At 36.2% G+C, this 12,075-nt stretch overlaps 3 protein-coding genes across 3 annotated transcripts; 2 read left to right on the top strand and 1 right to left on the bottom strand.

Moving 5' to 3' along the window:
• Window positions 1–3,711: 3,711 nt before the first annotated feature.
• Window positions 3,712–6,381, top strand: GCK72_019850 (uncharacterized protein; the record flags this gene model as incomplete). Its single annotated transcript, XM_053733259.1, has 9 exons — window positions 3,712–3,774; window positions 3,862–4,088; window positions 4,132–4,222; window positions 4,395–4,470; window positions 4,514–4,582; window positions 4,631–4,699; window positions 4,744–4,924; window positions 4,970–5,258; window positions 6,208–6,381. The coding sequence occupies 9 exons, from the start codon at window positions 3,712–3,714 to the stop codon at window positions 6,379–6,381; spliced, it is 1,239 nt and encodes a 412-aa protein (XP_053582172.1).
• An 853-nt stretch (window positions 6,382–7,234) lies between these two features.
• On the top strand, window positions 7,235–7,765 carry GCK72_019849 (uncharacterized protein; the record flags this gene model as incomplete). The annotated part of the gene is made up of 3 exons (XM_003116554.2): window positions 7,235–7,420; window positions 7,465–7,543; window positions 7,590–7,765. The coding sequence occupies 3 exons, from the start codon at window positions 7,235–7,237 to the stop codon at window positions 7,763–7,765; spliced, it is 441 nt and encodes a 146-aa protein (XP_003116602.2).
• Window positions 7,766–10,695: 2,930 nt separating this feature from the next.
• GCK72_019848 (uncharacterized protein) lies at window positions 10,696–11,932 on the bottom strand (the record flags this gene model as incomplete). The annotated part of the gene is made up of 5 exons (XM_003116136.2): window positions 10,696–10,852; window positions 11,281–11,374; window positions 11,421–11,559; window positions 11,609–11,720; window positions 11,775–11,932. 5 exons carry the CDS (start codon window positions 11,930–11,932, stop codon window positions 10,696–10,698), a joined length of 660 nt encoding a protein of 219 aa, XP_003116184.2.
• Window positions 11,933–12,075: the final 143 nt, after the last annotated feature.

The raw sequence follows: 12,075 nt of genomic DNA, 5'->3' as shown, positions 1-12,075 counted from the left end.
AATTAACTAATTGTAAACTACCACAAAGCATTTCAATAACACAAACTTATCTTTGAATAGTTAAGTTTTTATAACTTTCCATAACACCTGACTAATGCACTAATGCAATTCCACCTGTTCAAGTCTTTTCATTTTTCGTAACCAATTTCAGTATGTTTCATAACCGATTTCTTTGTTAACCAGCTATTTGTGAGTCCTTCAAATGCTCAATTCCTTTTGTAGATTTGACGAAGCCAGCCTTATCATCACAATAGTCCATTGGCTTACTTCATGTTTCTATGTTACAGTTTATTTTATCGCTTTCTATGTCCTTTTTCTGAAATGAACGAAAGAATTCAACGAGTATCGGAACTATTGAGCTATTCATATATTTTCGTAAGTTGTTTTATTTGTTGGATATTGATTTGAAGTTCAAATAGGAAGAAATCCTATTAAAGGGGGACTGCGCTATTCGAATTCAAAATATTTTTTACATGAATCGACGCAGATTTAGAGATTGACAATAAAATTCTCTTGAAGGTAGGACCGGAAATTTGATTCCAGAAAGTTATGAGTTGTCAAATTGCACCTCCATGGTACACTTTTTCATTGAATTTTTATTAGAAATTTGTTATACTTTCACGTGCACCATGGGAAAATTTAATGAAAAATTCAACGGAAAAGTGTACCGTGGAGTTGCGATTTGACAACTTTGACAGCTCATAACTTGCTGGAATCAAATTTCCGGACCTACCTTCAAGAGAATTTTATTGTCAACCCCTGAATCTGCGTCGACTCATGTAAATGTAATGTTTTGAATTCGAATAGCGCAGTCCCCCTTTAATTTCAGGGGACTGTTGTTAGATGTTCATATAGGTGTTATCTGGAAAGTGAGTACTCATCTACCAGTGCCCGCAATATGTTCCAGCGGACAGTTTGCTGAATATTCTGTGATTTCATTTCAAGTATTCATTTTCCTTGTTGCATTCACTGGATCCACTGGACTCTACCTCTTCATTTATAGAATGAGAGTGGCTACACAACATTTAGAAGTTGTTCAATTTCGGAAGCTTTCTCACGGTCTTTATTATTTTTTTTTGTGTGAACACTTGTATTGCTCTCGTGCTCACTATTTTGATCTACCCTGATTTATCGAACCAGAACGAATACAAGAATAAAATGGAACTGGAATACGGTCTACTACCGTACTTTATTTTGTGTGATAGTTGTTTCTTATTTTTTAGTTTTCTATTAAATTCGACTCTTCATTATTAATGTTATTTTTCTTTTTGTGTTATTGCTCTATGTTCTCCGCATTCTTGTCCGGTGAATTCGCTGAAAGGGAAACGTTCAAATCGTGAAAGTCGAGTAATCGAAGACTTTCTGCGAAAACGCTGGCAATGCACAGAAATTTTATGTTCAGTCTGATTAGCGCGGTTTGTTGAAACACGTAACTAGATTTCATAAGCATTAAATTTCAGATCATAGTACATGTCAGTATGGTTTTCCTTCCATTAATTGTGTACTTCCTTGGCAATTTTGTGATAATAAATGTTCCTTGTGAGCAGTGTGTGGTTTCGAGACCGCTTCGAGAAATTTCCCGAACATTTTCTCGATAAATTTCTCGAAAAAGTATCGAGAAATTTCCCGATAAATTTTATCGATACTTTCCCGATACTTTCTCGAGAAATTTATCGAAACGTTTCTCGAGAAAGTATCGAGACTTTTTTGATCACAAAAGTATCGATACTTTCTCGATACTTTTCTCGAAAATTGATGGTATCGAGACCCGGAGTTTCGATAATTTCCCGATAAATCAAACAGTCTGCAGTGTGTTTTGTAACCGGACGTTTCGAAACCGGTCATTTCGCAACCGGACGTTTCGAAACCGGTCATTTCGCAACCGGTCATTTCGAAACCGGCCATTTCGCAACTGGACATTTCGAAACCGGTCATTTCGCAACCGTTCTAAAACGTCCGGTTGCGAAATGGCCGGTTTCGAAACATTCGGTTGCGAAATGACCGGTTTCAAAACGTCCGGTTGCGAAATGACCGGTTTCAAAACGTCCGATTGCGAAATGACCGGTTTCAAAACGTCCGGTTGCGAAATGACCGGTTTCAAAACGTCCGGTTGCGAAATGACCGGTTTTGAAACGTCCGGTTTCAAAACACACTGAAGAAAAATAACACTGTTGACAAAGTACAACTTCCCGGGAAAAGTATCGAGACGTCTCGAAAGTATCGAGAAAGTATCGAGAAATCATTCAAACTTTCTCGAGAAAGTATCGATACTTTCGAGAAATATCGAGAAAGTTTCGAGAAATTTTCGAGAAATTTTTTCCGGGAAATTTCTCGATAATTTCTCGAAATGGGCTAGTATCGAGAAAGTCATATCGATACTTACACACTGCTTGTGAGTTCAAATGACTGCTAATGAATTTCCAGCTGGAACTTTTCAGATATATCATTCATTATCGTTGTACTGTTGCAAGATCATGGCTCCTTTGTTACATTAACAATGCTCACAACAAACAAAGTTATACGAAAAGCTACAAAAAATTACTGGGGTTTCCAGATAAATTATGCGGATCGAAACAACAAGTACAACGAGCAGCGGAATTTATGTTATGGGAAATTTCTGAAGGAAAGAAATGAAATAAAACCGAATAAATCAAAAAACTTCCAGAGATCTTTGTAGAACGTGATCATGGTGTTTGTTTTTGTCTAGTCTGACATTTCCACTATGATTTGTAATCTGATTTTAAAATCAAAACCAGAACGTGGCTTAGAAATAAAATTCAGTTTTGATCATGTTCCTTGCAAGATACATTCACCCTCGTCATTTCTATAACTTGATGTTCTTATCAACTCAAGTCTAATTTCCATTGAACAAGTTTTATATGATGTCCCTTTTTTTTTAAACATGTCATGGCAGATCAATTGTACATAAACCACCTGAATATCGAATTCTCATACTTCCTTGACAACCAACTCTGAATTTTCAAATTCACCTGGAAATCCCTTTATTATTCAGACATTCAGCTCAATTTTCTCAATAATTCTAAAAATAATCAACGCTATATGTCAAATCAAAAAAAGTTTCTGGCTGTTCCCATAATTGCATTCTACGTTGTATTATTCTAGTTTTCAGATTTTTCAATAAGTACCGTAACTATCTGGCTGTAAATTTTTTTTCGTAAGTGTACTTACATTCAATAGTGTTCATATCAGTTTTCAGAGGGCTTCTCCTTGATTTTCATACTCATGTCATTTGGAAAGTCAATGTTATCCCATTTCCCTTTAGTTAAACTATTATTAACTGCTCTGCTCTTGCTCACTCTTATTATAATCTTTTTATTTTTCTTCAATAAATTGTTTACAACATGAAACGTTTCTAAAGTTTCTGAGTAAATATTATCCGAAAACATCTTGGACTGGGTATATAAGGCATGCATAATATTTGACTATTACCCTTTTTTCAGAAATCATGCATATTTGCTCTCTTCTTTTTCTGCTATTTTCAACTTTACACCTCTCTCTGTGTAAAGAATTTCATGATCTGGAATTTGGAGCATGGTACACAAATTGGACCACCGAAGGGAGCTTGACTCCAATTTTATTTCGAGTCGTTTTGAATAAAGATTATCCGGTATTGAGTTTTTTCTGAATATGAGATAGTAATTGGGAATTTTGAAGCCTTCTGCAATCAGAGTTTATATTTCATCCGAAGAAATGACATTGCAAAATTCATTGACTGTGAATGTAGTCCGAGGAAAAACAGTACACGACATTGCGGTTAGTTTTTCTGAATAAGGACGAGAAGTTTGGATCCCGTTTTGGTTCGATCGTGCGATTCAATCCGTTTTCATATCACATTTCCAGCTGCCACGTATTCAATCACAACAAGGAAAACGGTTCGAATACTGGGTGGCCACAGATACATTATGCGATGAGGATCGTTCTCTGGAACAACTCGGTCAACCTGTCTATTTATCCATCGCCAGTTCTCGTCCAAGTGAATTTAAATTACGAGTAAAACCGGCTGCGAATTTCAATCTGGAAAAATCAATTACAACAGAAGCAAGCCCGTCGGAACCACGTTATTACATGTTACTAAAAAACTTATTGTTAGAATACTGAATCAGTTTGCAGGTATAAATTCCCTGAGGATATTGAGAAAGTGGATGTAAGAGCCAACTCTGATAGTGATATATGTGGCAGGTTGATTGTGCGGAAAGCAACTGTAAGTATTTCAGACTTCTCTATTTTTGACCTTTTTTTCAGTGTCCCTTGTTTGACGGCTCCGGCTTATTGGAGCAAAGCGATGTTTACTTTTTCCAGACATTCACGAAATTCGCTGGGTTTTCTATTAGAGTGAGTCATAAATAATTTGTCTCAAAATGACTCTGTTTCAGAAAAGTGATATTGGCCCTGAAGTTCATATTGCTTTCACTGTGAATCCTGATGATTCAGCATGTGGAATTGCAGGAAGTGTGGTATAATTTTAGAAAGGTTCACAAGAAATTTGTTTCAGAAGGACCAATAGATTCTGAGAATGCAGGAAGGGACAAAGATGCACAAATTTCAGTCTCTCCAGTGAATGGTGTGTATGGTTGTTTTTTCATTAACTATCAAATTTTATGAATTTCAGAGCAAACTTTCATTTTTATGATTCCACTCTTTGTTTATGCTGGAAGTATGATTCTTGTCCTACTTCTAAGTAATTTCAACCACACTTACAGTTTTAGAGTTTTCAATTTTCAGCATTTCTAAAGTACCGATTCTTGGATCGTCAAAAGAATAATGAACCAAATGATTTTGAAGAAAATTGTTCGGGAGTAGATATAATCGTGGATTTGTCATTTCTATTTGATAAACCCAATCGGATAGTCAGTCACAAAGAATATCAAAAAGGAAGACTTGTGAAAGAAGCAAAGTATTTCAAGTGAGTTAAGATTATGTCTTCTTTTGAGGAACAACTCAATTCCAGTTTCTTATTCTTCCAAATCTTTGGATCCATCCTTCCTGCACTCACTACGCTGTTCCAAAACAGACAACAAACATCGAACAAAATGGATTTCGATACCTGCTACCTCAACTATAAATGCTCTTCAGAAATGTTTCACCTCAATTCATTCAATTCAGTTGCCAGCGTCAGTGGTCTTGCTGTAATTGGAATCCTCAATTTAATCATTGTTTTTCGGAGGAAACTATTCTGTTATCAAGTTCCAAAAATTCTCACAACTCATGGAATTCAAGAAAGAGATGCTCCTAAAGTGGTGTGTCTGTTGAGTTTTGTTGCGATGGGAATGCTGGGAATTATAACAAGTAATTGTCCAGACAAGTCAACTCTTCATTTATGTAGGTTCTTTAGAATATTCTAAAAGATCTGAGGATATTTTATTTAGACACCTACACTTGTTTCTGGATTTTGTTATCTGCAAGCATGTGGATTTACTCAAAGCGACATAGTGTTCGAAAGTGGCAGCAATATTATATTATTGCAGTTTCCTCCGTTTTCGGGTGTCTTACATTTGCAGAAAATGTTGTCTTTGAACAAAAAAAATTACCAAAAACAGGCGTGTTTCAGATGTTTTTAACGGACGACTCTTCAAAGAAAGTGGTGAAATTATTGTATTTATTAGTTTCTATTCTCTACACTGGGTTCTTTTGTTTTCAGTACTATTTTGAAGTTAGTTCTAGGAATTTCCTCATGTCAGAATATCGCTTGTTCATCAGAGACCATCTGGACTGCAAGGTCATCAATGGATAGATATCCAATCCAGTTTGTGGACCTGAAAATATTCTTTCCGATGAAAATGGAGTTTACCGACCACTAAATTCAAAACTGGTATATATTACAGCAGCCATGATTTATTCCGTTCTCTGGTAAGAAATGTCTGGAATGAATCTGTTTTTTATACTAAACTCTTTCAGCCCACTCTATACCCTTCTCGATTCCAACGCATACATATCCCACTCTGCAATTATTTTGGGAAAAGGCCAAGTCGGAATATATTTTTTCTATTACATTGCACAAAAAATATATTTTGAGAGGAGATCCTTCTCTAGCTCTTTTCAATTCATTGGTATTGTTCTCATCACAATTTTTGTTTTCTTTGAAGTTATCGCTAATGCGACTTTGGCCTATCAACTCAACACATACTCCGTTTTGGTAAATCCCTTTTTGTCATCCATTACGTTCAAATAAGTTGAGAACTATTCCAGGTAACCCCTGCAAAATCCCGTGAGCTGAACCAAGAATGTCTGTTACCTGGAATCGATTGGAATGATCTTCGAAACTACAATCGTGCGTTCAGCTGGTTCATGTTCATTGTTTTGATGGATTATATTGATTCAAATGTTAAAAAGATTCCCAAGAAGAATATTTTTGTGTTTTGAAATGTTGATTTTTTAAATTGATAAATAGAGTTTTATTAGTTGAATTCCGGTTGAATTTTTCGAAGCTCTGACGAGCACCACACGAAATTTTCAAAATATCAATCAGCATCACCCATAACAGAGTGATTTCACCTGTTCTCAGGCTAATTGAAAATTCATTTTGAAAAAAGAGAATACTTCATCTCAAACTTCCTCTAATTCCGTCTGAATGTTGAATGCTACTTGTTGGTTCGAAGACCCAATTCATATAGTCTTTGCTCATTATTTCTGTTCTCTTTTCTCAATTCCAATATACGGAACTGCATTTTTAGTACTGCTTCTGAAATGCCCTCCGCATTTTCATCAATACAGAAATTACCTTGTCATTCATATCGCTTCGTAAGTTAACCATTTTTTTAGTCGTCTTTATTCCGATAGTTTCAGTGGTGTCCTTCTAGAATATCAAATGGGATTCTGGAGAGTGAACGTGACATTTCCATGGGGAGCACTTTGTTCAAATGGATACATGGCTGAATACTCACCAAATCTCTTTCAGTTGTGGATTATGCTGTTTCATTTCACCGCTTTCTCTACAATCAATCTCTTCATACATCGGATGAAAGTTGCAGTTTTTCACACGAAGAAAACTATTCTACATAAACTTGTGTACTTCATGAAATATGCATTTTATCTTAATGTTCCTATACTTTTTGCGCTTAACGTATTGATATATCCAGATCTAATAGATCAGAAAGACTATAAAATCAAAATGGAACAAGTCTGTTTGTGTGTCTGTTTGTCTAATTCAATATTTTCTTTTCTTCAGTCCCGAGGAAAATTCCCTAATTTCATGTGGTGCGGTAACTGTTTCTTTATGCAATTCGACTCATGGATCTTCATTGTCTTCTATATTTTTGCTTACACCGCAGTGATATTCGCTTTGCTGGCAGGTGGATTAGCTGCTTATGTCACAATTCGTTCGTTGAGCTCAATCAATCTTCAATTGTCTGCAAGAACTGTGTCAATACATAAGAACTTCCTGTTTAGTCTTGCCGTTGCGGTGAGTTAAGGGATGCTCCTGCTAACTGAGAGAGCATGTTTCAGGCATTTATCCATATCTCATTCATTTTCATCCCTCTGTCCATTTTCTTCGCTGCAAACTTTTTTGTTCTTCAGTTGTCGTGTAAGATGTTTTCTTACATATTCTGAAAACCTTTTCACCTTTCCAGCCATCTCTCACTACCTGACTCTGGTAGTCCAGGAGCACGGAACGGCCTCAACACTCACTATGCTTGTCACTAATACATTACTGCGGAAGGAAGTCCTGAACACATTCAGCCATCCATTTTCTGGATTGAAACCCCGAAATGATATCCCATCAATATTAATTTCTTATGCACCATGAGATATTGCAAATAAAACAAAAATAGTTTGTTGAGAACTTTAGAATAAGGTATGATCAGCTGAAAACGGAGGACGAATAGAGAAAGCCAAGCGTTTTTCTGTATGCTTACTCAATTGTAATAAAGTATTTGTAATTTTATAATTTCAAAAAGTTTATTGGGATTTCTAACAGAAATGTCAAATAGAAAATAGCTACGGAAATCTACCATAAAATGAGACTATGCAAAATCGGTTCTGAGAAAAACTGGCTAATTTGGAAAGCCTTCAACAAAAATAGTTGCTTGTTTCACAACCACTTCCAGATCTTATAATTACTTTGATTGGCGAATTGACCTATAAAAATTTGTCAGATTCATCATAAATAAAACATCTGATACAGATCGAAACTCAAAAAAATCAGTTCAACACTCCATTTAATTAGAAAACAACAGCTGAAACGGATACTTCATTCTCTTTCCGTTTCGACCTGATTCCCATTTTTCTGAGAATTTGAACAACTGTTAGCTGATAATTGGATGATAATGCACAGCAGATGAAGCATTGAACCATACAGGGTGGCTAATAAGTATACGACGCTCTTAATTCTTGGATATTTGGCGGGAAAACGCTTTAATCAACAAAAAACGTTATTAATAGTTAAAATGTTCAAAATAGATTTAGTATACAAAAGGAATTCGAAGTTGGATACTTTGGCTTTGATACATGCCTTCAGACGTAAGACGCCAAAATCGCCTGTGCGCCGCGTGTCGGGCGTGATCTGGACTTATGATAAACATTTTATTATTGAACCTTTTTCCAACTGTCAAAAGCAAAAACTTTTGTTATCAAAAGGTGATAGTAGGTCCCCTTAACGTCACCAGGCCCATGACCACCTTATTTCTAAAACTGTGATGGCGTGGGCCGCGGTGACATCATACGGTAGAACTTCGTTAGTTTTCATTTAAAAAAATGCGAAAATCAACTCGGGGTCTTCCAAAACTTGGTTTTGAAGGATGTTTTGTTCCTCTGTACAGCTCAACACTCTACTGGACTCTTTTTCATCTTTCAACAAGATTGGGTTACCTCCCATAGTTCCAAAACAACAAAATTCATCATCTCTCTCATGTTCCTGGCTTCTGGAATAACGACTTTAGGCTTTCCTCGTCGGCGGATCTGAGTCCGATGGATTTCATCGTATGGGAATATTTGGAGAGCAAGTTATCAGGAATCTCTTACAACATGGCCGTTGTTCTCAAGACCGTCCTTCAGAAGATATGGGACGAAGTCGACGTCGACTACCTGCGGCGCACAGGCGATTTTGGCCCCTTACGTCAGAGGGCCTGTATCAAAGCCAAAGTATCCAACTTCGAACTCCTTTTGTATACTAAATCTATTTTGAACATTCCAACTATTAATAACGTTTTTTTGTTGATTCAAGCGTTTTCCCGAAGAATATCCAAAAAGTAAGAGCGTCGTATACTTATTAGCCACCCTGTAGTGTTCACTATGAAGAGAGTAGTCAATAAGATGTATAACGATGACGTCATCATTCTAAAATCACCCACAATTCTTCTTTAATTGCGATCAATAACTTACAGAAACCCAGTGACAGTAACAACATAAGATTGAATCAATGCTAATATTCCTCTCGGGAGATCACACATTAAGTGGCATAAAGTCATCGCAATCACAAGTCGAGTCGTTTTGTCTTTTCTGAATTTTCATAGAGTTCAATTTCAATTATTAATCGCTTCAGGACACCCACATAGTACTCTCCGTCCCAAATCTTTCTCTATTCTCTCTCCCTGCTCTCACTTCATTTAATAAGAAAAATGTTAGAATCGGATAGAAAATTGCAGGAATAACTTTTGCGAAAACACCCTCTGTGAATATATAAATTCGATAAACTAATAGATTATCGAAACTAAATAATTCACTTTGTTCCATTCCATAACTTGGCAGACTGTAGTTTGAAGGGAAACCGAAACATCTAAATTTCAGTTTCTGGGTGGTCCTTTTTCAAAACCAACTTACGTTTCATCAGGAATCCATCGGTCATATTCCTCGATTTTGAACCGAAAATAATACAAAAAACTTATTGGAAAACACAAACTCATTGTGACACAAATATACTTCAACCCATTTTTTGGTTTTGCTACTTTTTGTAGTTTGTAGTTGAATGGAAATCTCAAAATAATCAATCGAAGAGAACCCATCAGAAGACCAAGCCACGTGGCCGAATGGATTGAATATATTTGAAGAGCGTAGGAAAATTTTAGAAATTGATTATACAGGTAAGATGAGGGAGGGTGACTGAAATGTTTAGTTGATAACGGAGAGAAGAGATGACACGAGGCTGTTCACACTCACCACTCAGGTCTTTCGATATCATCGGTCTGGATATATCGAATGCCTGCCAAAATCAGAAGATAAAATATATAATTAACTGAAATTGAAATCAAAATCATATTAATTACAGATTTTCTCATTTCTTTTCTACTCAAAATTATAATATGAAATATATTAACTCCGACCGAAATCAGAGCAAGGTAGTATCCAGAGTTCCAGAGAGGTTAGACAAATAACTAAAAATCTGTAAGTCAGTATAATTTCGATTTGGAAAAAAACTTACTCAATTTTGGAATTCAAGGAGAACAGAAACTGTTGTGTATTATTGTCGAACCCAGGAAATAACGAATCGGGGGTTTCCTCTTCTCCAGACATTACAAAAGAATGACTCTTTCATCGTCACAAAACATGCTTGTTCATGTCGCGACTAATAAGATCAGTGTGCAGAAGGAAAATTGAATAAAAATAAATAAATGTCGAGTAATTTTTGAATCACGCAATCTCTGGTTACCAGCATATCGTAAAGAAACATAAGAATGACATAATAAAATAGTGAAAACAATATACAGAAAAAATTGAGTTAGTAGTGATGATTTGTTTTATTCAATCATGACATGATTCCAGTCTCGACGCATCCCATTTCTCCACATTTTCCATGAAGGCCGAGAGGTCATCGTCGAATTGATAGTCATCAAAGCTTAGCGGTTTCTCGTTGCGAACGGCGGTGATTTCGATGTTTATGTGGGAGAATCGATTTTTTCTGAAATAGTTTTTGTTTTTAAATTATTTCCTTTGTTACCGAAATCCCGATGAATTCCAGTAGGAATTTGTTTTATAAGACATGACATGAATCTGCGTGACTTCTTCAATTGATTCCTACTTTTCCTTGTTTTCGAAAACGTTTGGGTATTGATATTCTAGAATATTTGACCAGAAAACTACTGATTCTTTACCAGAAATGAGTGAGAAAAATTGCGTTACATCGTTATTTTCATGAAACCGGCTCGAGAGAAAATGTACACTAACTGCCCGTATCTCCTACTTTTCAAGAATTGAACTGAATCAAAAGAGTTAACAATTTGATATGACTTCAACGAATTCTCTCACACTCGTTTTAAATCCATGAATATTCGAAATTCTCGCTGCCATATCTAGTTAGATTTAGTGTGAAATGCTTAAAACACTCACAAGAGTCGCGAGGAAAACTTGAGAACAATGAAAACGGCGTTGGCGAACATCGCGATGAGAAGGTATCGAATGAAAGTTCGAAGCGGGGGAAACACTGAAAATAATTCGTTATTCTATGAATTATCTAGCATTTCGTGTACCCATTGGACGATTACAATCGAAAGTCACATCAATTCGTCGATTTTTGTGCTCAAAATATTGTTGAGTTTGGCGAGAAGCGAGTCCTGAACACCACCAGGAGACTGGATCAGACACGTAGTGCGAGGCTTTTACTTCGTGCTGAAACGATGAATCATCTCGTTTTCTGACGATATTATGTTGAAATTACAGAATTTCCAACAAGAAACGGGTCGTTGAATGTGTTTCCCTCCTCGTTTTCTAATCGTTGCATCACGATTTTCGCCGGTAAATCCATCTCGAAATCTGCGAGTCGTTTCAGTCTGAAAATTGATGAATCACCAGCCTAATTTGTTAGAGAATAAAGAATGACAGACGTGTTTCGAAAAAGCCGCTCGATTTCTGACCGAACTTCTTCATCGACTTTGTTGAAAACTACATTTTTCCGATAAAGCGCCGATCCGGATGGCTTGATAATGACGGCGGCGAATAGAAGACCGATGGGTATTAATAGAAATTTATGGGCACCGGTCATGACTGAAAAACGGTGGAATTTGTTGGAAATACTAGTGAAAACGAGAAGAACAAAACGAAGACTGAAAAAATGGATGAAAAATCTTTATTGAAATTCAAATTGATATGCAAGCTGATGTTATCAGTGAAGCGCGATTGCTTCAT

The sequence above is a fragment of the Caenorhabditis remanei genome, chromosome V (assembly GCF_010183535.1).
Source record: "Caenorhabditis remanei strain PX506 chromosome V, whole genome shotgun sequence".
In the NCBI taxonomy this organism is placed as follows: Eukaryota; Metazoa; Nematoda; class Chromadorea; order Rhabditida; family Rhabditidae; genus Caenorhabditis; species Caenorhabditis remanei.
The sequence above is the reverse complement of the archived record's forward strand: the minus strand, read 5'-3'. Positions and strand labels throughout refer to the sequence as shown.